Source organism: Meles meles, chromosome 10, assembly GCF_922984935.1.
Source record: "Meles meles chromosome 10, mMelMel3.1 paternal haplotype, whole genome shotgun sequence".
NCBI classification, from domain to species: Eukaryota; Metazoa; Chordata; class Mammalia; order Carnivora; family Mustelidae; genus Meles; species Meles meles.
The window spans coordinates 104,079,605-104,105,476 of record NC_060075.1 but is presented as its reverse complement, the minus strand read 5'-3'; the positions used below and the strand labels follow the sequence as shown (position 1 = coordinate 104,105,476).

Here is a 25,872-nt window from a genome sequence, read left to right as displayed (position 1 = left end):
CAGGAGAGGAAAAGGCCAGAGAACTTGAAGTGTACTCGAGATTTAACACCTTCCCTGTTCACACTGAAAACTATCAGCACAGTCGTCCAACAAAATTGCTTTGTCCTTCACCCTGACTTATTGCTTTAGGAAAAGAAAAGGGAGGGGAAAGCAAAAAGAAGTAGCCAGAGACCAACCACAAAGCCACCTCATTCCCAGAACTTTGTTCTAAGAAGAAGAGGGGAAAACTATATATGCATGTATATATGTGCGACGATGTTGAATGCAGAGCATTTGTGTTAATTTAAAATTGAAAAGAGGCTTAAATATTTGGCAATAATAAAACATTATCAATTGTGCATGATATGCCGAAAAAATAAAATACCATCATAGGGTCATACAAATATTATAAAATAAGTAGAAGCAGCATAATAAAAAAGTATTTTTACTTGATGATTTGTATGCCATCTGCATATAGCAAAAATTTGAAAGGATTGTCTCAAGTTGAAGATTCTTTTATTTAGGTGAAAGAACTGTGGATTTTTTTTTTCCATTCAAAACATCCCTAAATCAGTACCATATTGTTTTTAGAATATATATATATATATATTTTTTAACTTTATTTATTTATTTGACAGACAGAGATCACAAGTAGGCAGAGAGGCAGGCAGAGAAAGAGAGCGGGAAGCAGGCTCCCCGCTGAGCAGAGACCCCGATTCAGGGCTCGATCCCAGGACCCTGAGATCATGACCTGAGCCGAAGGCAGAGGCTTAACCCACTGAGCCACCCAGGCACCCCTAGAATATATTTTTAAAAAGCAGATTTTGTGTTTTTTACTGTCATTTTATTCAGTGGAACTTCTTTAGGTCAAAGCCTACCTAGGAGATTTCTCTGTGTTTCACTAAGCAGATAACACAGCTTTGACTTACTGCAAAGATGGAAAGGATAATCCTAGAGAAAGGAGGGACTTTGGAGAAGTGGAGTCTGTCCTATTTGGATTTTAGGGTTTTGTGACTGCTGACCATAGCAGGAAGCTGAAGGGGGGCAGATTTGAAACAGAAGCAGGTGCTTTGTTAATCAGCAGGCAGGTGCTTTCTGGCGTGTGCACTGGGCTCTAGACTTCTTTGAGAATGTGACGAAAGCACTTCTTTCCATTAAAATGCACATACACAGGGAAAAAACAGTTCTTCACACCATCTCAGGTGGTATATACATTCCCTGTAGCCCTTGTCTGGATCCCTTTATCTGTGAGACTCAGGATAAAGACAAATGAGAAAGAGAGAAAGGCAGGGAGGGACAGCGAAGGGGAGGTGGGCGGGGGGATGGGTGAAACCGGTGATGGGATGAAGGCGCGCACCTGTGACGGGCACGGGACGATGTGCAGAATTGTTGAATCACTATATTGTACACGGAAGCTAGTCTAATACTGTCTGTTAACTAACTGGAATTAAAAACCTTTTAAAAGAGTTACAGATAAGCCAGTCACAAAAGGAAAAACCAAAGTGATGTTCACACAGAAATCACTGAATGAATTCCCTTGCCTGGTGGCAAAATTCAGTGGAAGACGTTGGGGAGCAAAGTTGGGAACAATCCCCCCGAGGCCTTGGGGAGGCTGGTTCAGGTCCAGATGCCCCCCGGGGCCACTCTGTCAAGCAGCAGCTTCCGGGTAGATGGGAGCAAAATGAAATGCTCAGGTGCCCGTGAGCATCCATCGGCTCTCCCTTGTGACCTGACGTCTGTGGTTCTTTTGTCTTCGCAGTCCGCTCACCTGGATCGAAGAGAAAGGGCCTGGTCTAAAACGAAACCGACACTTAAGCTTCCATTTTAAATCCGGGTCTCTGGAGAATATGCCGAATGTCGGAGTCAACAAGAATATTTTTCTGAAAGATCAAAATATATTTGTCCAGAAACTCTTGGGCCAGTTCTCTGAAAAGGAGCTGGCCGCCGAGCAGAAGCGCATCCTGCACTGCCTCTGGCTCGCGGAAGAAGTCCAGAAGCACTGCTCCTCCAAGAAGTGAGACGAGGACGCACGTGGGACCACGGTTTCCTCTTTACGAAGAGCTGGCCTTCATCTCCAGTCTTACAATTAAACGTGTCTTGGGTAAACAGGCTTTTTGTTTACTGTCCCGAGCTGTGTTGGGAGTGAGATTTGGGAGTTGGGGGCACGTGTTGTAGGGGCGAAGAAGGGACCACGCTTGGTCGAACTGGGCTAAATGCTTCACCTAATTTCATTCACTCTTCCAGATGGCAATGCCAGATGGGTGTGGCCAGGTTTGTTTTCAGTAATGCGTTGGAAGACCTTGTCTGAAGTCGCGCAGACAGGAAAAAGCAGAACCAGCCTTTCAACCCCACTCATGCCTGGAACCACTGCAGAGTAGTGTGTTGGAGCCTCCCTGCTTGAAGGGATTTTATCTCCCCCAGCAAACTTTGACTGGGTCACTATGGTAGGTGCTGGGGATCCTAAAGATGAGTAAGACCTAGCCACTGCCCTTGATAACTCACAGTATCGAAAGGAAACAAGTCATGCCAACCAGTCATTGTAATGTCATGGGTCCAGGAAAGGAGATACGCCCCGGTCATCTGCAGGAAGGTTCAGGGAAAGCCTCCAAACCGATCTTGACAACTAGGTTACGCATAGGAGGGCTTTTTCGGCAGAGGACTGATCCGAGCAAAGCAAAGGATATGAGAGGCAGCCTGGTGCGTCCCTGGAGCAGTGGTGCGGGAGCATCGTGTCTGGAGGAGGGAGTCCAGAGGGGTCAGTCTGATCGTGGGATCCCGGGAAGCCAGTGGAAGGAGCTGGGGTCTTGTTCCGCAGTGCAGAGGCACTGAAGAGTGCTATTTAAAAGGGGAGTGGTATGGTCTGGTTTCCAGTGTAGGTAAAGCACTCGGAAGGCTGCCAGGAGGAAATGAAATTGGAGACCAAGGAGGAGGCAGCCAGTAGAGACCCAACAAACGTGTTCATATTTGCAGTCCTTGGCTTGTCTACACTCATTGCTCCTGTTGCGAGACTACTGACCTTGAGGCAGAGCTGATTCCCAAGAAGCTGCTTTTTCCTTTCATTGGTGGTCCTGTTGCATTTCCTTCAAAGCTTGTGTTAGAGTTCTTGCCTTTCTAAGTATCTCCTTCTTGCTTTTTGCCTACTACCATCCCGTTGTGAGGTTTGACTGGTTCCGGAGCTAGGCAGCCATTGATGTCAGCACTCTATTTTCTTCCTCGATCTCCATTATTCTATCACCATGTACCATAAGATAAAGCAGACAGATATATTAATTTAAATATAAAAAAATAAAAATCCTTCAGGGTATTCCTTTCTTTGCCATGTAAAACAATTTGATAAATATAGGCCAATTGGTTCTCTTGTTTTATTCACATCAAATATTCCTCGAGGCCAGGAAATATTTTATCTATTTTTTTTCTTTTTTTTTTTTTAAGATTTTATTTATTTATTTGGCAGGCTGAGATCACAAGTAGAGAGAGAGAGAAGGAGGAAGAAGCAGGCTCCCTACTGAGCATAGAGCCGGATGTGGGGCTTGATCCCAGTACCCTGGGGTCATGACCTGAGCCAAAGGCAGAAGCTTTAACCCACTGAGCCACCCAGGCGCCCCATTTTATCTATTTTTGTATGCTGTATAGCATCTAGCACGAGGCAAGCATCAAATATGATTAAAATGTAGTGCAATAGCAACTCCCATTTGGGCCTGATAATTCTGCTGCTTCAGAAATGTTGGCCATATTTGATAGTAGAGGTGGGGATGGGTGTCAGAACCAGAGCTGTAGTAAAGCGGTACAAGCGGTTTTATTCAAGACTCCTGCAATAGCAGAAAACAGACCCCAGTACAAAACCAGGCTCAATTCTGAATACAATAGGGCGAGTGGGAGATTTATAGCCAAGGGGCAGGGTGGGGGTCGGGATGGAAAATTACTAAGAGGAAACATCAGGGGTGGGGGGATTCTGTCTAAACCAGCTTGATCAGGCTCTTGCTATAGGCAGGCCAGCATGATCAGATTCCAGGGTTGAAGGATGAAGGATTTGATCAGATGCTGAGGGTAGGGATTCTTACAGAACTGATTTAGTAGGATTTATGCTAAATTAGGCACTGCAAAGACAGACATGGAAGTCCAGAGGTCAAGGCCTAGATGAGAAGAGGGTTCAGAGAAGCCTGACTGAAGTTTGCTCATAGTCTTTGTCACGGGATATGTATTAGCTAGTTGATGACTACTTATCTCAAGCTTGTTTCATGCATGGTCAAGAGAGTAAAAATGGGGGTGCCTGGGCTCAGTGGGTTAAAGCCTCTGCCTTCAGCTCAGGTCATGATCCCAGGGTCCTGGGATCGAGCCCCACATCAGGCTCTCTGCCTAGCGGGGAGCCTGCTTCCTCCTCTCTCTCTGCCTGCCTCTCTGCCTACTTGTGATCTCTGTCTGTCAAATAAATAAATAAAATCTTAAAAAAAAAAAAAGTAAAAAAGAAAACAACCATCAGTGTTACGAATTGGCAAGAATGGCAGAAGGAGAAGGGAGGGGAGATAGGAGAAAACCAGAGAGATGGAGCAACAGTCCTTAAAAATTTTTTTTTCATTTAAATTCAACTTAGTTAAAATACACTGTATTATAGGAGAAGTATTTAGTGATTCATTGGTTGCATATAACACCCAGTGCTCATTACATCAAGCGCCCTCCTTAATGCCCATTTAGTCCATCTGCCCACCACCTCCCCTCCAGCAACCCTCAATTTGTTCCCTATATGTAAAGGTCTCTTAAGGTTTGCCTCCCTCTCTATTTTAATCTTATTTTATTTTTCCCTTCCTTCCCCTATGTTCATCTGTTTTGTTTCTTACATTCCACATGTAAGTGAAATATGATACTTGTCTTTCTCAAACATATTTTGGTTGGCATAATACCCTCTAGTTCCATCCATGTCATGGAGCAGCAGCCCTTCGTACTCTGCTGTTTACAACTGCCTTCGTCTTCCTTTGGGGCTACTGGGCCATCCTGACTCTACTCCGAATACTCCCTCCTCCGAAGGTCACCCCCCCCCACACCCCACACACACAAGCCACAGCATCTGTTCCATTTGTATAAAGTACCAAAAAGTTGGTGACCTTTGCTTTCTCCTTTGCTTTAAGGCTATCTTGACTTCCTTGGAAGGTTTATTGGGAAAAGGGGGATTGGAGGTATGAGATTTTAGAACAAATTTGGCTTTCTGTCCAACTAGAAAAAAAGCCCTTTATGCCACTGTACTAGTATGTGCTAGGAGGTCTTGTACTGTACCTGTACTTGATCCCACTGTGTTTGTAAGTGTTAGGGGGTCTTCCAGAAGGAAAATAACAGTAGTGCCCTCAATCCCTCTCTGCTCCTCACCCAGTTTTGTGGTCGGAGCAATCTGCCTTAGTGGTAAAGCTGAGAAAGAGACTAGGCAGCAAAACCCAGTCACCCTCTAGGTGCCCCTGAGTCTTGTTTGTCCATGTCGTAGATGACAGGGGTAGGCTCTACCTCTGCAGTGGGGTGGCCTGATGCTTTAAAAGAAACTGAAATTACTCTAAGAGAAGGCAGAGTAGCAAACCTTTCTGGCTATGGATCCCGGCCACATTGCCCAACCAGCTTTATTATAATAAAACTGGAAAAAAAAAACAACTTTGTCCAGCATTTGTAGCTGAATTGGTCCCCAGAACTGGAGGGGAGAAAAAGGAATGTTCCTTGCTGGTCCATTAAATCCCATGGTCCTTTGCCTGAAAGAATCAAGTGGAAAAAAAAAAAATTTTTTAGTCAACGATACTAGAGTTCCTCAAGAGGAGGCTTCTTTTGGGAAAGTCTGTGCTAAGCCAGTCTATTAATAATTTGATGTTGGAGATGGAGGGGGAAGAGATGGAAGAGAAAGCCTTGGGGACCTAGGTTGATGGGTAGAAAGGAAAAGAAAAAATAGACACATCTCTCTCCCACAGTAATTAACAGGAATTTAATGGGAAGAGGGGAATAAGAGGCCCGAGGCAACCAACTCCTTGATACTCAAAATGTGGGACGCTGACCAGCACCCTTGACTTTGGCTTGGCCTAGAAACTTGTTAGAAATGCAAATCTCAGGCCCACCCACCTCAGACCTACTGAACCAGAATCTTCATTTTAATAGGATTGAACAGTGATTCTTGTGCATATCAGTCTCTTGGAGCTTGTGGACCAGAAAGGAAGAAAAATGTCAGTCAGATAATAAATGTTAAAGCACAGCAATGAAGAATGAGAATGCTCAAAAGTGGATTTTAAAATCTTGTGCTAGGGAGGGTTTTTCTAGGCAAGAAGTTAGGAAAGCCTTCCCTAAAGAATGCACTGAAGGCCTAATCTACAGGTTTGTGAAGGGGTTTCTGAACTTTAAAAGACTAGTAAAATGCAAGGCATTAATGTGAACTTAACTTCCTAAATTCCTTTGCAGTCTTGTAACATTTCTCTTCTTTCTTCAGCCGCATATGACCTGATAATGTTGCAAATTATACTTGCAAACGTATGGAAATGTTTTGGCATAAACTGCCTTACACAGAAAAATTACTATTATTTTCAAATAACAAATAACACACAGCCTTGCTGTTTCATGTGACAAAGATAAGTTTAATAATTAAAAAATACAGACCTGAGGAAGACATGATGGCAGATAAGGGAACCTCACTCGTCTGGTCCCTCGAATTTAGCTGGATATCTAGCAAACCATTCTGAATACCCATTGATTCACCCTGAGTTGTAAGAAAATATATCTGAAACTCTACAAGCAGAAAAACGACTGCTTTTTGCAAGGTAAGAGGTGCAGAATCATAAGTCAGATGGGAGATATTGGACGATAAATAGAGGTGGGAGGGGCCGTCCATAAGCTGGCTACCATAAAATGATACAACACCAGAGTGCAATTTTGGAGCCCTTAGAAATCTGCTCCAGTGAGAGTCGTCCCTTTCTGAAAGAGGTTCAGGGGATGAAAGGGGCAGAATTCCAGGTGGGTTATTGTGGTCTCAGGATTCCGGGAGACAGAACAAATGGGGATGCCTGAACCAGTATAGTGCCGGCAGTGGAGCGGGGAAACGGGTTATGATCAGCAAGCCCAAGAGGGGACACTCCACTTGGGTTGCCATAAACCATGAACCAGGCCAGCAGGGAGACTGCTCTTTGCCTCAGCACCCCGAAAAGGACTTGAACATGCAGGCCATTTACCATCCACTGAGAGGGAGGAAATGGCTGTACCCACTACTGGGCAGCAACTCTCAGGGTGGCAGTAGCCCTGGAAATGACAGTAGGGTGGCACCTACCCGGGACCTGGGAGCAGTGGAGAAGGGTGCAAGTGCAAACCCACAACCGCACACAATCTCAAAGACACAAAGCACAGTGACATTTGCAGGTCTCTGGGACTCCCCCAGGAGGATCGCTGTGGGCATGAACCGCGGGAGTCTGCAGGGTTTGGTGCACACGGAAATAGAAACTGTTTGACCTGGAGGGTTTATTGAAGAGGGGGAACTGTGATCTTGAGGCTCTGCTCTAGAGATACAGACACAGCCGTGTTTGCTCTGACCCTCTGAAGAGGCATGGAAAACCTCCAGAGAACAAAAGCCACACAAAGGAACTGCGCACCTTGAGCCCATCCGCCTGACAAGGGGTGGAGAAACTCTGCCCAGGCAGAGACACTGAGAAGCAGCAGAGCAGGCCCCTCCCCCAGAAGACAGACTGGAAGAACAGGTGAATGACAAGCTTAGACATCCTACAAGACTGCAAAACTCCAGCACCAGGGGAAAATAGTACATTGAGCTCCAAATGTTTCCTCATGACTCATTTTCCTTCAGTCTCAAATTTTCCATTTTTTTAAAGCTTTTCCCCATTTCAACTAAATTCTTATTTTACCAACTTGTGATTTTGTTGCTTTTTAACTTTCATTTTTTCACATCTACATTTTATGGATTTATGCTTCACCCTAGTCTTTTTCTTTTTCACTCTATTTAATTTTATAGATAGATAGATAAGTTTTGCTTTCTTTGCAATTTTCAGATACAGTGTCTTTTAACACAGAGACCAAACTTCAATCAGGAACAAGTGGATCGCTCTGCTTTGTCCACCCTGTGAGATTATAGTCTCTCTTTCCCCACCCCTTTTATTTTGTTTTTTGGTTTGGTTTGGTGTGCTTTTCTGTTGTGGTTTCCAACTGCTTCAGATTGTACAGGGTGTATTTTGCTTGGGTTGTGATTGATATTTTGGACTCTGCTCACCCACTCACCCATCATTCTCTGGGCAGAATGACTAGAAGAAGGAATTCACAACAAAGGAAAGAACCAGAGGCAATGTTCTCTGCCACAGAGCTAATCTATATGGATATAAATAAGATGTCAGAGATGGAATTCAGGATACCAATTATAAAGTTAATAGCTGGGCTTGAAGAAAATATAAGTGATAGTAGAGAATCTCTAAGGGTGGAAATAAGATCTACTCAGGCTGAACTTAAAAAGGCTATGAATGAGATGCAGTCTAAATTGGGTGCTCTAACAGCTAGGGTCAATAGGCAGAAGAAAGAATTAATGATCTAGAGTACAGGCTGATGGAAAGGAAGGAAGCTGAGGAAAAGAGAGAAAGACAACTTAGAGCCCATGAAGAAAGGCTTTGAGAATTTAATGATGCTTTGAAATGAAACAATATCAGAATTATTGGGATCCTAGAGGGAGTGGAGAGAGAGGGAGCCAGAAGGTATATTTGAGCAAATCATGGCTGAGAACTTCCCTAATATGGGGAAAGAAACAAGCATTCCTGTCCCACACCCCTCCCAAAATCAATAAAAATAGATCAACATGCAGGCAAATATATAATAGTGAAGCTTGTAAATTTTAAAGAAAATGAGAGAATACCGAGGGCAGCTCAAGACAGGAGGCTCCTTACCTACAGAGGGAGGAATATCAGACTAACATCAGACCTATCTAAAGAAACCTGGCAGGCCAGAAAGTGCTGACATATTTTCAAGGTATTCTATGAGAAGAACATGCAGCCAATAATACTTTATCCAGCAAGGCTGACATTCAGAGATAAAGAGCTTCCAGGACAAACAGAATCTGAAAGAATATAGGACAACCAAGCCCTGCAAGAAATACTAAGGAGGATCCTGTAAGTGAAGAGAGAGCCCAAGAGTCACATAGACCAGAAAGAAACAGAGACAATCTACAGGAACAGGGACTTTACAGGCAATACAATGGCACTAAAGTCATTACTTTCAATGTTACTCTGAATTTACATTCAACTCATTTACATGGGCTTAATCTTCCTATCAAAAGACACAGGGTTTCAAACTGGATAAAAAGCAAGACCCATCCATATGCTGGCTAGAAGAGACTCAATTTAGACCTAAAGACACCTCCAGATTGAAAGTGAGGGGATAAAAAACCAGTTTACCACACTGATGGACCTTAAAAGAAAGCTAGGGTAGCAATCCTCATATCAGACAAATTAGATTTTAAACCGAAGATTGTAGTAAGGGATGAAGAGAGACAGTATATCATACTTAACAGGTCTATCCAATAAGAAGATCTAAGAACTGTAAATACTTATGCTGAACTTAGGAGCAGCCAATTACATTCACTAGTTTATAATAAAATTAAAGAAACACATTGATAATAATATAGTAATAGTAGAAGACTAATATACAGGCACAGCAATGGACAGATGATCTAAACAGAAGATTAACAAGGACACAAGGGCTTTGAATAACACACTAGACCAGATGGACTCCCAGATACATTCAGAGCATTTCATCCTAAAGCAACAGAATATACATTCTTCTTGAGTGCACATGGAACATTCTCCAGGATAGGAGATCACATATTGGGTCACAAATCAGGTCTCAATTGGTACTGAAAGACTGGATTATCCCCTGCATATTTGCAGATCACAATGCTTTAAAACTTGAACTCAGTCACATGAGGAAATTCAGAAGGAACTCAAACACTTGGAGGTTAAAGAGCACCCTGCTAAAGATGAATGGATCAACCAGGAAATCAAGGAAGAATTAAACAAATTCATGGAAACAAATGAAAGTGGAAACACGACAATTCAAAACCACTGGGATGCAACAAAGTATATAGAGTCCTAAGGGAGCTGCAGAAAGAACAGCAAATAAAGCCTCAGTCTTGGAGGAGAAGAGAAATAAAGATTAAAGCAGAAATTAATGAAATAGAAACAAAAGAACAGTAGAACAGATTAACGAAACTAGGAGCTGATTCTTTGAAAGAATTAATAAGATCCCTAAGTCCCTAGCTGGACTTATCAAAAAGAAAAGAGAAAGGACCCAAATAAATAAAATCATGAACAAAAGAGGAGAGATCACAACCAACACCAAAGAAATTAGGCAATCGGGAAGAAATAGATAAACTCCTAAATAAGACCCAACAGTACATTAAAAGGATTATTCATCATGACCAAGTGGGATTTATTCTTGGGAAGCAAGAGTGGTTCAACATCCACAAATCAACCAATGTGATACATCAAGTTGATAAAAGTGGTGTAACTGGTGATGAGCATTAAGGAGGCACATGATGGGGGCACCTGGGTGACTCAGTGGGTTAAAGCCTCTGCCTTCAGCTCTGATCATGATCCTGGGTCCTGGGATCGAGCCCTGCATCGGGCTCTCTGCTCAGCAGGGACCCTCTTTGCTCCCCCCTCTCTCTGCCTGCCTCTCTGTCTATTTGTGATCTCTCTTTCTGTCAAATAAATAAATAAATAAAATCTTAAAAAAAAAAAAGGAGGCACATGATGTGATGAGCATTGGGTATTATATCCAACTAATGAATCATTGAACACTTCATAAAAAATTCTGATATACTATATGTTGGCTAATTGAATTTAAATCCAAAAAAGTGTAAAATAACCTAAAAAGGACTAGAATCTTAAGATCCTCTCAACTGATGCAGAAAAAGCATTTGACAAAATACAGCATCCTTTCTTGACTAATTCTCCACAGTGTAGGTATACAGGGAAAATACTTCAATATCATAAAAGCCATCTTTGAAAAGCCCACAGCCAATATTATTCTCAAAGGGAAAAACCTGAGAACTTTTTCCCTAAGGTCAGGAACATGACAGGAATGTCCACTGTGACCACTGTTGTTCAACATCGTGCTAGAAATCCTAGCCTCAGCAATCAGACCAAAAAAGGAAATCGAAGGCATCCAAATCAGTAAAGAAATCAAACTCTCACTTATTTGCTGAAAACCCTAAATACTACATCCCAAAATTGCTAGAACCCATACAGGAATTCAGCAAAGTGGCAGGATATAAAATCAATGCACAGAAATCAGTTACATTTCTATACACTAACAGTGTGACTGAAGAAAGAGAAATTAAGGAATCGATCCCATTTACAATTGCAACAAAAACCACAAGATACCTAGGAATAAACCTAACCAAAGAGGTAAAGGATCCATACTCTAAAGACTATAGAACACGTAGGAAAGAAATTGAAGAAGACACCAAGAAGTGGAAAAACATTCCATGCTCATGGATTAGAAGAACAAATACTGATAAATATCTATGCTCCCTAGACAATCTACACATTCAATGCAATACTTATCAAAATACCATCAACTTTTTTCACAGAGCTGGAACAAATAATCCTAAAATTTGTAGGCAAACAGAAAAGACCCCGAATAGCCAAAGGAATGTTGAAAAAGAAAACCAAAGCTGGTGGCATCAGAATTTCAGACTTCAATGTATATTACAAGCTATAATCATCAAGAGAATATGGTAATGGCACAAAAATAGACACATCAAGGAAAAGAACAGAACAGAGAACCCAGAAATGGACCCTCAATGCTATGGTTAACTAATCTTCAAAAAAGCAGGAAAAATAGCCAGTGGAAAAAAGACAGTCTTTTTAATAAATGGTGCTGGGAAAATTGGAGAGCTTCATACAGAAGAATTAATCTGTCCTTTGACAGATGAAGATGATACACACACACACACACACACACACACACACAGTGGAATGTTACTCAGCCAATAGAAAAGACAAATATTTATACCAACACGGATGGAACTGGAGAGTATTGTGATTGTGGAGACTTATTGTGACACAATAAGTCAATCAGAGAAAGACAATTACCATGTGGTTTCACGCATATGTGGAATATAAGAAACAGCTCAGAGGACAATAGGGGAAGGGAGGGAGGACTGAATGGAAAGTTACCAGAGAGGGAAAAAAACCACGAGAGACTCAAATATAGGGAACAAAACGATGGTTGCTGGAGGTGAGGTGGGAGGAGGGGTGGGGTAACTGAGTAATGGGCATTAGAGAGGGTGTGTTGTGTGATGAACACTGGATGTTAGACAGAACTGATAAATTATTAACACTACATCTGAAACTATGTATGTACTATGTGTTGGCTAATTGGATTTTAAAATAATAAAAAAATAAAGAATGAAACTGCTCCACTCTCTTACACCATACACAAAACAAACTCAAAATGGATGACATTGCTAAATATGTCACAGGAATCTATCAAATTCCTTGAGACAAATACAAGCAGCAACCTCTCTGACGCACAGAGACCTGCAGCAACGTCTTGCAAGATACTTCTCCAAAGGAAGAGAAACAAAAGCAAAAATGAACTCTTTGGACTTCAGCAAGATAAACAACTTTTGCACAGCAAAGGAAAAAGACAACAAAACTAAAAGGCAGCAATGGGAGAAGATAATTGCAAATGTCTTATCAGATAAAGGGGTAGTACTCAGCATCTATAAAGAACTTATCAAACTCAACACCAAAAACAAAGCTCCAGTGAAGAAATGGGTAGAGGACATGAACAGACATTTCTGCAAAGAAGACATCCAAATGGCCAATAAGACACATGAAAAAGTGCTCAGCATCACTCAGCATCAGGGAAATGCAAACCAAAACCAGTGAGATACCACCTCACACCAGTCAGAATGGCTAAAATTAACCAGTCAGGAAATGACAGGTGTTGGCGAGGATATGGAGAAAGGGAAACACTCTTACACTGCTGGTGGGAATGCAAACTGGGGCAGCCACTCTGGAAAACAGTATGAAGGTTCCTTAAAGAGTTGAAAATAGAGCTACCCTACAACCCAGCAATTGCACTACTTGGTATTTACCCTAAAGATACAAATGTAGTGATCCGAAGGGGCACATGCACCTAAATGTTTATAGCAGGTATGTCCACAATAGCCCAAATATGGAAAGAGCCTAGATGTTCATCAACAAATGAATGGATAAAGAAGATGTGGTATACATATATACACAATGGAATACTATACAGCCATCAAAAACCTGAAACGTTGGCATTTGCAATGAAGTGGATGGAACTGGAGTGAAATAAGTCAATCAGAGAAAGACAATTATCATATGATCTCATTGATATGAGGTATTTGAGCAACAAGACAGAGGATCATAGTGGAAGGAAGGGGAAAATGAAAAAAGATGAACCCAGAGAGGGAGACAAACCATAAGAGACTCTTAATCTCAGGAAACTGAGGGTTGCTGGAGAGGAGGGAGTGGGAGGGATGGAATGGCTGCATGATGGACTTTGGGGAGGGTATATGCTATGGTGAGTGCTGTGAATTGTGTAAGACTGATGAATCACAAATAATACCCCTGACCAAATAATACATTTTATGTTAATAAAAATACATATATTAAAAAATTTTTTTAAGGGGTGCCTGGGTGGCTCAGTGGATTAAGCCGCTGCCTTCGGCTCAGGTCATGATCTCAGGGTCCTGAGATCGAGCCCCGCGTCGGGCTCTCTGCTCCACAGGGAGCCTGCTTCCTCCTCTCTCTCTGCCTGCCTCTCTGCCTGCTTGTGATCTCTCTCTGTCAAATAAATAAAATAAAATCTTTAAAAAAAAATTTTTTTTAAAAAGATAGAAGTGATTTCTAATATACATACGGAAACATTAAAATGCCATATAATTAACTCAATGAAACAAAACTTTGCAAAAAAAAAAAAAACCTTTCTTCTCTTTTTTTCCCAAGATTTTATTTATTTATCTTTAAAGATTTTATTTATTTATTTATTTGACAGACAGAAGTCACAAGTAGGCAGGGAGGCAGGTAGAGAGAGAGGAGGAAGCAAGCTCTGTGCTGAGCAGAGAGCCCGATGCAGGGCTCAATCCCAGGACCCTGGGATCACGATGTGAGCTGATAATCCAGTGGCTTTAATCCACTGAGCCACCCAGGTGCCCCTCATTTATTTATCTGAGAGAGAGAGAACACAAGCCAGGGGAAGGACAGAGGGAGAAGCAGACTCCTGGCTGAACCCCCAGATGCGGGGTTCAAAACTGGGACTCCCTATAATTAACTCAATGAAAGAACATTGTTTACAAAGCATCTCTCAATTAACATCTCTAATGATGATAGATGTGTTTTTCCAAAGTTTATGTGTATGCAGAAGGAAAATGCTCTATACTCAGTGAAACAGCACTGTGTAGGAAGGATCTTTCAACTAACCTGTTCTCTCATGATATAGGTATGTTTTCACACACGTTCTTATATGAAGATAGAAGTGTTTTCTAATGTATGCATGGAAACTAAAGGAAAATGCCCTATACTTAATGAAACAATACTGTGTGAAAGCATCTTTCAACTAACATCTTTCGTGATGACCAAGTGTTCAAAGGTATGTGTGGATTCATAAGGAAAATGCCATATACTCAATGAAACAACACTGTGTTGAAAGCATCTTTCAACTATCCCCAATGTTTATAGCATCCGTATGCAACTAAATACTACCTCTGGAAATAATAACACAGTGTAGGTAAAGTAAATTGAATTTAAATTTTTAAAACTGGAAAAAATAAATGGGTTATGGGTATTAAGGCAGGTACTGGTAGTGAACACTGGTTTTTATATATAAGTAATGAATCACAGAATTTTACTCCTGAAACCAATATTATAGTGTATGTTAAGTAACTATGATTTAAATTAAAACTTAAAAAAGTGATAATTAATTTGAAATCTTTCATTTTTAAAAATTTTATTATGTTATTTAGCCACCATACAGTACATTGTTAGTTTTTGATGTAGTGTTCCACGATTCATTGCTTGCATATAATACCCAGTGCTCCATGCAGTATGTGCCCTCCTTAATACACATCACTGGGTTAACCCATCACCCCACCACCCTCCCCTCTGAAGCCCTGAGTTTGTTTCCCAGAGTCCATCATCTCTCATGGTTGGTCTCCCCTTCTGATCCCCTCCCTTCATTTTTCCCTTCCTTCTCCTAATATCTTATATCCTAATATCTTCCATGCTATTCCTTTTGTTCTGCATATGAGTGAAATGATATGATAATTGTCTTTCTCTGCTTGACTTACTTCACTCAGCATAATCTCCTCCAGTTCCATCCATGTTGAGCAGATGGTCAGTATTCATCCTTTCTGATGGCTGAATAATATTCCATTGTGCGTATGGACCACATCTTCTTTATCCATTCGTCTGTTGAAGGTCATCTTGGCTCCTTCCACCATTTGACTATTGTGGAGACTGCTGCTATGAACATTGGGGTGCATATGGTCCTTCTTGTCTCTATATCTGTATCTTAGGGGTAAATATCTGGGAGTGCAATTGCTGGGTTGTAGGGCAGCTCTATTTTCAACTTTTTGAGGGACTTCCTCACTATTTTCCAAAGAAGCTGCACCAACTTGCATTCCCACCAACAGTGTAAGAGGGTTCCCCTTTCTCCACAACCTCGCCAACATTTGTTGTTTCTTGAAATCTTCCTTATTTACTTATTTTATATAGATTTTATTTTTTTTTCAAATTTTTTATTTATTTCTTTTTTTTTTTTATAAACATATAATGTATTTTTATCCCCAGGACTACAGGTTTGTGAATCGCCAGGTTTACACACTTCACAGCACTCTCCATAGCACATACCCTCCCCAATGTCCATAACCCCCCTCCCCCCTCCCAACTCCCCCTCCCCCCAGCAACTTTCAGTTTGTTTTGTGAGATTAAGAGTCACTTATGGTTTGTCTCCCTCCCAATCCCATCTTGTTTCATTTATTCTTCTCCTATCCCCCTAACCCCCCATGTTGTATCTCCACGTCCTCATATCAGGGAGATCATATGATAGTTGTCTTTCTCCGATTGACTTATTTCACTAAGCATGATACCCTCTAGTTCCATCCACGTCGTCGCAAATGGCAAGATTTCATTTCTTTTGATGGCTGCATAGTATTCCATTGTGTATATATACCACCTCTTCTTTATCCATTCATCTGTTGATGGACATCTAGGTTCTTTCCATAGTTTGGCTATTGTAGACATTGCTGCTATAAACATTCGGGTGCACGTGCCCCTTCAGATCACTACGTTTGTATCTTTAGGGTAAATACCCAGTAGTGCAATTGCTGGGTTATAGGGTAGTTCTATTTTCAACATTTTGAGGAACCTCCATGCTGTTTTCCAGAGTGGTTGCACCAGCTTGCATTCCCACCAACAGTGAAGGAGGGTTCCCCTTTCTTCACATCCTCGCCAGCATCTGTCCTTTCCTAACTTGTTAATTTTAGCCATTCTGACTGGTTTGAGATGATATCTCATTGTGGTTTTGATTTGTATTTCCCTGATGCCAAGTGATGTGGAGCACTTTTTCATGTGTCTGTTGGCCATCTGGATGTCTTCTTTGCAGAAATGTCTGTTCATGTCCTCAGCCCATTTCTTGATTAGATTGTTTGTTCTTTGGGTGTTGAGTTTGCTAAGTTCCTTATAGATTTTGGACACTAGCCCTTTATCTGATATGTCGTTGGCAAATATCTTCTCCCATTCTGTCAGTTGTCTTTTGGTTTTGTTAACTGTTTCCTTTGCTGTGCAAAAGCTTTTGATCTTGATGAAATTCCAATAGTTCATTTTTGCCCTTGCTTCCCTTGCCTTTGCCGTTGTTCCTAGGAAGATGTTGCTACGGCTGAGGTCGAAGAGGTTGCTGCCTGTGTTCTCCTCGAGGATTTTGATGGATTCCTTTCTCACATTGAGGTCCTTCATCCATTTGAGTCTATTTTCGTGTGTGGTGTAAGGAAGTGGTCCAATTTCATTAGGCTCTCTCTTTGCTTAGAGGACCCCTTTCCATATTTCCTGTAGAGCTGGTTTGGTGTTTGCAAATTCTTTCAGTTTTTGTTTGTCCTGGAAGCTTCTTATCTCTCCTTCTAGTTTCAATGATAGCCTAGCTGGATATAGTATTCTTGGCTGCATGTTTTTCTCGTTTAGTGCTCTGAATATATCATGCCAGCTCTTTCCGGCCTGCCAGGTCTCTGTGGATAAGTGTGCTGCCAATCTAATATTTTTACCATTGTATGTTACAGACTTCTTTTCCTGAGCTGCTTTCAGGATTTTCTCTTTGTTACTAAGACTTGTAAATTTTACTATTAGTTGACAGGGTGTGGACCTATTCTTGTTGATTTTGAGGGGGTTCTCTGCACCTCCTGGATTTTGATGCTTGTTCCCTTTGCTATATAAGGAAATTCTCTCCAATGATTCTCTCCAATATACCTTCTGCTCCCCCCTCTCTTTCTTCTTCTTCTGGAATCCCAATTATTCTAATGTTGTTTCGTCTTATGGTGTCACTTATCTCTCGAATTCTCCCCTCGTGCTCCAGTAGCTGTTTGTCCCTCTTTTGCTCAGCTTCTTTATTCTCTGTCCTTTGGTCTTCTATATCACTAATTCTTTCTTCTGCCTCATTTATCCTAGCAGTGAGAGCCTCCATTTTTGATTGCACCTCATTAATAGCTTTTTTAAATTTCAACTTGGTTAGATTTTAGTTCTTTTATTTCTCCAGAAAGGGCTTTTATATCTCCAGAGAGGGTTTCTCTAATATCTTCCATGCCTTTCTTGAGCCCGGCTAGAACCTTCAGAATTGTCATTCGAACTCTAGATCTGACATATTACCAATGTCTGTATTGATTAGGTCCCTAGCTTTGGTACTGCCTCTTTTTCTTTTTTTTGTGGTGAATTTTTCTGCCTTGTCATTTTGTCCAGATAAGAGTATATGAAGGAGCAAGTAAAATACTAAAAGGGTGGCAAAGACCCCAGAAAAATGCGCTTTAACCAAATCAGAAGAGACCCCAAATCATGGGGGGGAGAAAGGGGATAAAAAGAGGTTCAGAAAAAAAAATTTTAAAAAGAAAACAAATAAAGAAAAAATATACAAAAGAAAGAAATATATATATATATATATATATATATATATATATATATTAGATAAACTAGTTTAAAAACGTTTAAAAAGAAAAGGGTAAAAGTTTTAAAAAATTGAGCAGAAGGAGAAAAAGAAAAAAATTTTGAAAAAAAAATTAAATTAACAGCAAAACTAAAGAATCATGGGGAGAAAGCCATGAGTTCCGTGCTTTGCTTTCTCCTCCTCTGGAATTCCATGCTGTCGTAGGTATTGAACCTGCTTTCCTTGGTAGATGAACTTCATCCTGGCTGGATATTTTGTTGATGTTCTGGAGGAGGGGCCTGTTGTAGTGACTATCAAGTGTCTTTGCCCGAGGCGGAATTGCACCGCCCTTACCGGGGGCCAGACTAAGTAATCCGCCCGGGTTCGCTTTTGGGAGCTTCTGTTCCCTAAACGCTTTCCGTAGAGTTCCGGAGGACGGGAATGAAAATGGCGGCCTCCTAGTCTCCGGCCTGGAGGAGCCGAGAGCCTGGGGCCCACTCCTCAGTGCACCCCCAGAGAACAGCACCGAATCACTCCCGTATCCCCAGCCTCTAGCCGCGCTCCGAGCTCACCCAGCCCGCGACCGGTTCAAGGTCACCCAGAGCTGAGAGCTCAGTCCTCGGCTCTGTCTCTGCAGCCGGCTTCTCCGTTCTAATAGCTGCGAGCTCTCCGACACTCTGACACCCCCGATCCTTCTGTGACCCTGCGGGACCTGGGGCCATGCTGACCCCCTGTGGGCTTCACCCCGGTTTAGCCCCTGGAGCAATGTCCCTCAGTGGAACAGACTTTTAAAAGTCCTGATTTTGTGCTCCATTCCTCCGCCGCTTGCCGGGAGCCGGCCCCTCCCCCCGCGGTCTATCTTCCCGTCGTTTTGGATTCACTTCTCCGCCAGTCCTACCTTTCAGAAAGTGGTTGATTTTCTGTTTCTAGAATTGCTGTTCTTCTTCTCTTTGCTCTCCCGTTGGATTTGTAGGTGTTTGCAATGTTTAGATAAGCTATCGAGCTGATCTCCTGCTACCTGATGTAGTTTCAGCCTGCTACTTCTCCGCCATCTTGACTCCTCCCTAGATTTTATTTTTTTAATTTAAATTCAATTAGCCAACATATAATTCATCATCAATTCTTATTTATTAATGTAAGCCTTATGGCTATAAAGTTCCCCTTGTCAGCAACACTGTTGCAACCCATAAGTTCTGGTAATGTTCTCTTTTCCTTTTCATTTATCTCTAAGTCTATTCTAATTTCCCTTGTGATTTCTTCTTTGATCCTTCAGTTATTTAAAAGTTTCTTGTCTAATTTCCAAAATTTTGTGAATATTCCAGGGTTGGTTTTTTGTTGTTGTTGTTATTCATTTCTAACTCACCCCATCAATGTCAAAGATATGATAACATCATTCTAAATCTATTAAGATTTAATTTGTGACGTGACATATGGCCTGTCCTTGAGAACCTTTCCAAGAGAGTCCCATTTGCAACATGAGAATGGCCACCATTAGCAGAGGCCAGGAAGAGGTCAGAGAAAGAGACAGGCCACTCCAGGTTGGTAGGTGGCTGTTTCAATAAGCAAAGTGAACATATATATAAGGCTTGTCTCGAGTGGCAACAAGAAGAACGAATCCCCATGTTCTGTGCTGGCTTCCATGAGGGTGGTAAAGATTCATGCCAGGGAGATAGCGGGGGGGCCCATGTCACCGAAGTGGAAGGCGTCAATTTCTTTTTTTTTTAATGTTTTTAAATTTATTTATTTTTTTCAGCGTAACAGTATTCATTGTTTTTGCACAACACCCAGTGCTCCATGCAATACGTGTCCTCCGGAAGGCGTCAATTTCTTAACTGGAATCATCAGCTGGGGTGAAGAGTGTGCAATGAAAGGAAAATATGGCATATATACTCCTGTCTACCAACTTTTAGAAGTTAAAAACGGCCCTACTAGACCTCAGGCCATATCCCATGCAGGTATTTCCAACACTGCATCACCGTTTCATGGCTGTGTCTTTGGAGTGGCCTCTAGGAGTGGTAAAGGTAGATGGAAGCCACCCTTAGGGACAGGAGATGGAATGAGAAGCCTGGATCTGGCTTACAGGTCAGCCTTGTTGATGTTCCCCAGAACGCCAGCCCTCGCGACTGGCTCTTACCATCTCATCTGCTCTCTCTCTTGCAATGGGCCCTGAGCGGTCAGGAGGGCGTGTCACCAACGCTGGGGAGGCTCTGTGGTTGCTGTCTGGCTGCACTGAAAGCCCATGCAAAGAAACAGTGCAGGTGTATGAAAGGGAAAACACAGATTAAGAAGACAAGTCACAAAATTACTGACAGCTTTTCCCATCAAGAGCCCCAGGATGCAAACCATACACTTTTTAAATGCCCTCAGATGGAGATTGGGTAACTCAGGAATAACTCAGGATAACTCACTTTTGTCCTCATGTGGTTTAATAAAGATGACATATTAGAAGACTCATCAGGTATTAACCCCACACACAAGGTGCCTCCTTGCAGTAATAGTGTCTAAGAACATTTTATTTTTGAGGACAGCTTTTCTCATCAGAGACTATGCAGTGTTCAGTAAGAACAGGAATTCTCGGCTCTAGTTCAATGCCTGCTGAATGAATTTAGCAAGTTACTGTGCATGCAGTAACATCCCCCTGGCTTGTGGAAGGAACAAAGATAGTGACCAAATGGTCCTGTGAAAAAGCGTGTCTGTCTGGCCTGGAGGAGAGGGAGGTTGGCAGTTTTAGAAACTCGACTTAGTTATATAAACCGTACGTGCTGGCCAGGCTAGTGAAGATTGGCAAGCTTGAGAAGATAAGTGGGATGGGCTGAGTCTGAGATGCCCACATTCTCCCCTCTTTCTTTCAAGGTGTTTCTTCCATTTCAAGCATAAGTTATTTCAACAAGTCCAGCTTGCTAATGGGTGATGAGATCCAAGTGGAAGTAGAGTAGTTCCCCTCTACTCAAGGGTGCAAAGTAGCTTATCCATCCCAGAGGGATGTCCCATTGTAAATTTCAACAGATAATTCCCTTTCCAGGTGTGATAGGGCTGGGTATTCTCAACAGCATAGCATGTTGATCTTGAGTGAGAGTCAGAGTAAAGGCTGTTTCCCGCAATTTTTACTCCTTTATTTGCTGGATATTTCACAGGAAGGGGATAGTTTGGTCTTTGCAGCAGTATGCCTTCCTGATTCATTCTCCAAATGTATTAAAGCCTAAGACAGTGCTTTAGCACACCAGCCAAGATCAGTGTTCTCATTAGTAATTTAATTTCTTACCTTAATATTCTTTTTTCTTTTTTAACTTTCTACCAACCCTGCCATTTGTGGGTTATAGGGGAGGTAAAACGTCCATTCAATTCCATGTTCTTTTGCCCATTCTTGCATGTTATACCTTTGAAATGTGACCCTCCCCCATCACTGTCTGTTTTATGAAGGTATCGATACATAGCATTCAGTTTCTCTAATTCCCTAATGGTGGCTGCCTGGATTGCATAGCAGCAAGGGAAAGCTTGGGTTCGGCCAGATGCAGTGACCCCAGAAACCAGAGTCCATCTAGAACATTCACTCAGAGGACGATCAGTCTGCACTGCAATCTCTTACCTGTTAGGAATTCCAGGGAATGGCTCCAGATGTTTTCAGCAGTTTCTTTTTTTTTTTTTTTGAAGATTTTATTTATTTATTTGACAGACAGAGATCACAAGTGGGCAGAGAGGCAGGCAGAGAGAGAGGAGGAAGCAGGCTCCCCAGTGAGCAGAGAGCCCGACGTGGGGCTCAATCCCAGGACTCCGGGATCATGACCCGAGCCGAAGGCAGAGGCTTTAACCCACTGAGCCACCCAGGTGCCCCTTTTCAGCAGTTTCTTTGGGCATTGTTTAGAACTCACAGGATATGCCAGACAGGCTGTTACTGCATTAAGCAAGTCCATGTACTTCAAGGGTAATTTAACATGTCTGGCAAAATGCCATTTCATCTGGGTATCGCAGTGGCCATTCTTTCGATGCACCGAATCTGATGTACTACTGAAGGGCCAGTAGTTAAAGCTTGTACCCAAGCTAGGGCATCACCTTTCTGATTGCCAGGAGATGTCAGTGTCTTGTAATGAAATGAAAACAGCAAAGACTGCCTTCGGCTCCTGCAGACAGACCCAGATATCTTTCCACATATCTTGATTCCATAAGTGTTTATTCATAATCATCGAAACAGCTTTCCATTGTCTGAGCCATATCGTTCATCTCTTTAGGAAAGCCAGGGCAAAGGGTTGACAGCCAGAGGGCTGCTTTCCACCCACTGAGCATTATGTTTTTTTCCTGTTTCCATCCAGATGGTGTCAGTATTGGGCTGAATAGTGGTTGCAGGTCTTGTAAGTGGCTTCCCTTGACTAGATCCATCAGTCTACCAAGTATCAGTGGGACTTTCCCCTACCCACTCTTTACAGGCTAGCAAAGGTCTAGGTGCGGGGACATCTGGAGGTTCTATATACTCCATAGGGCCTGGTAGTGCCTGTATGTCTAGAGAGAGTGGGCTGCTGGACAGGGTGCTCCTCTACTGAGAATGGACATGCCACTTAGTCAGAGTATGGATTTGAGCCATAGCAGAGATGGGTTGGTGGAACATATTTTTAGTCCGCTCCTTGAAAGGGATGGAAATGCTCATCACAATGCATTTTTTAGTGAGAGGCTCCATCTGGAGGAGTGCTGTGAACTCTGCTAGAAACTGTTGCTCTATGGTGGTATGTAGGATTTTGACCAAAGTCCTAAAGGGACTCCCTCCTTCTTCATCCCTGCTACAATGCCCAACCCATGCCTTCTGGAGTCAAAGAAATATCTAACTCAAATAGGAGCATCGCTTGACAGAACCCAGAGCTTTCAACTGCTTTACTATTATTTTTACTTTCTGAAATGTGGCTTGCTGGTCTGATCCACCATCCCATATATGGTTTTTGTTTTTTTTTTTAAGTTGGATGATAGAAAATATAGAGGCACTGTGCCAGGTGATGAATAAAATTCTCGTCCAAAACCCCCAAATCCCTACAAAAGCTCATGCCTCTTAGAGTTTGGGTAGGCTTGCATTTTAGTAATTACATCTTCTGGAATAATATGAGTCTCGCCTAGCGAAAACCCTAATGTAGGGGCTGTGTCTTGAATTTTCCATAGATTTATTTTACATCCTTTCTCTTGCAGATGTTCCAGTTCACTGCAAGGTATCCTGGAGGAGAGGTAAATCTTTGCATGTTAGAATTATATCATAAACATAATGGTCCCATCTCCCTGATGTGGGAAAGGAGAACAGAGATAGGACCCCAGATACCATCCATGACATATGCGGTTGGCTATTCAGGTTCCTTGGTGTGGGGGAGAGAGGGGATTAGAAAGCTCATCATGGTCCCTTCCACATGAAGGCAGACTGATCTTAGCTATCAGACCTGTACTCGCCAGAGTCTTTTCTGTGGATTTCCTAAAAGATGAAGAAGCAGTTTTACAGAGAACTTTTTTTTTTTTTTTTTTTTGCCAAAGCATCAGAACAGCAACAGCAAAGATTTCAGGGAAGACTTAAAGATGGCCAGAGTTGGGGCACCTGGGTGGCTCAGTGGGTTAAAGCCTCTGCCTTTGGCTCAGGTCATGATCCCAGGGTCCTGAGATTGAGCCCCGCATCGGGCTCTCTGCCCAGTGGGGAGCCTACTTCCCTTCCTCTCTTTCTGCCTGCTTCTCTGCCCATGTGTGATCTCTGTCAAAAAAAAAAAAAAAAAAAAAAAGAAGAGATGGCCAGAGTTAAAGATCTTATGAGACATCATTATAAAGCAGTTGACAAGGCACAGTGTTAACGAGACTCCCTCTAACCCACTTTTATTTTCTTCAGTTTCTGTGTGCAATGTTGTGATTATCTGCTGGGGCATTTACATTTCAAAGACATCATAAGATTTACAACTTCAAAGTACATGTTCATGTACCTTCTTATGAATTTTATTTAACTTTCTTTCTGGGTTTACTTGTAGCTTGTTGAGCTTCTTCAATCTAGCTCTTTTGAATTTTTTTATCAGCTGGATTGCAGAGTTGTTGTTTTTCCAGTTGCCGGAGAAATACTGATAGCTTTCGACTATGGCACATTTTCTTGAGTTTGAAATTCCTTGCATTACTATATTGCACTTTTCACATTTGAAGTATCTTTATTGGTTATCTTCAAGTAAGGAGCTATTTATTAACATTGTTTCTATGGGGATCATAAGTTTATTATAGATAGATGTGCTCTATTGAGTTGAATAAAATATTTATAAATTATATATCTGAGGGGCACCTGGGTGGCTCAGTCAGTTAAGTGTGTCCAAGTCTTGATTTTGGCTCAGGTTGTGACCTCAGGGTCATGAGAGCAAGCCCTGCATCAGGCTCTGTGCTCAGTGGGGAAGCTGCTTTGCTCCCTCTCCCTCTCTCTCCCTCTCTTTCCCTCTAATCTTCCCCCAACTCATGTGCTCTCTCCTTTTCCTTAATATAAATGAGTAGGGGTAACTGGGTGAGGGGCATTAAGGAGGGCATGTGATATAATGAGCACTGGGTGTTATATACAACTGAGGAATCACAATAATACATTTTATGTTAATTGAATTTAAATAAAAGAAAATATTTTTTAAAATTACACATAAAAATAAATTAAAAAAATCATATATCTGATAAAGGATTGATATCCAGAATATATAGAGAATTCCTAAAACTCCAAACAAACTAATTAAAAAGTGGACAAAGCACTTGAATAAATACTTCTAGATAGATATACAAATGCCTAAGCACGTTAGAAGATGCTCAACATTACTAATTGTTAAGGAAGTGCAAATCAAAACACCATGAAAATATAGTGATTCTCCTCCTTGGATAAGAGTTAACCACCAAGTAGCCAATAAATATTCCTTGAATCAAATCGGTAGAAGGAAAGGAAGACACACCCATAACACTATGGTTATCCATGGTTTAGAGAAGGCTATGACAGTGGGGGAGAGAATTATCTCTGAGTTTTAGGATACAGAAATTGGCAGTTCATGTTGGCAAATACTCTTAAAGGACTCCTCTCTGTAGTTACCCAAGATTTCATTCAGGGATAAATACCACAAGGAACATGTTGAGCAGAGCTTTCCAGAGGGAAAGACTGGAGTGTCCAGAGGAAAAAACCTGATGGAACTTTGGAGGTCAAAAGTAGAATAAAACATCTTAGGGGTCTTCATATATCTAAATGTTGTCTGGAGAGAGTTCACAATGCATTAAAACTTGAACTCAATCACAAAAGGAAATTTGGAAGGAACTAAACTCTTGGAGGTTAAAGAGCATCCTACTAAAGAATGAATGTGTCAACCAAGAATTAAAGAAGAATTTTTAAAAATTAATGGAAAAAATGAAAATGAAAACACCACTGTTAAAAACCTTTGGGACAGAGCAAAGGCAGTTCTAAGAGGGAAGTACATAGCAATACAAGCCTCTCTCAAAAAATTAGAAAAGTCTCAAATATGCAAGCTAACCTGACATCTAAAGGACCTGGAGAAAAAAACAACAAATAAAACCTAAACCAAACAGGAGAAGATAAATAATAATGATTAGAACAAAAATCAATGAAATAGAAACCAGTAGAACAGATCAATAAAACTAGAAGCTGGTTCTTTGAAAGAATTAATAAGATTGATAGTCTTCTGGCCTGAATTATCCAAAAGAAAAGAGGAAGAACCCAAATTAATAAAATCAAGAATGAAAAGGAGATATCACAGCAAC

The 25,872-nt window shown here is 41.6% G+C and overlaps 2 protein-coding genes across 2 annotated transcripts in view; both read left to right on the top strand.

Moving 5' to 3' along the window:
- Positions 1 to 2,090, top strand: part of BLVRA (biliverdin reductase A) — a 42,238-nt gene extending 40,148 nt beyond the window's left edge. Inside the window, exon 8 of the mRNA XM_046021583.1 lies at positions 1,739 to 2,090. Coding sequence (XP_045877539.1) covers positions 1,739 to 1,997 — 259 coding nt within the window. The 3' untranslated portion in view covers positions 1,998 to 2,090. The remainder of the gene's footprint in view (positions 1 to 1,738) is intronic.
- Positions 2,091 to 2,184: 94 nt separating this feature from the next.
- Positions 2,185 to 25,872, top strand: part of LOC123951569 (coagulation factor IX-like) — a 39,427-nt gene continuing 15,739 nt past the window's right edge. Inside the window, exons 1-4 of the mRNA XM_046020272.1 lie at positions 2,185 to 2,414; positions 14,458 to 14,607; positions 19,895 to 20,096; positions 23,308 to 23,343. Of these exons, the coding sequence (XP_045876228.1) occupies positions 14,482 to 14,607; positions 19,895 to 20,096; positions 23,308 to 23,343 (364 nt within the window). The 5' untranslated portion in view covers positions 2,185 to 2,414; positions 14,458 to 14,481. The remainder of the gene's footprint in view (positions 2,415 to 14,457; positions 14,608 to 19,894; positions 20,097 to 23,307; positions 23,344 to 25,872) is intronic.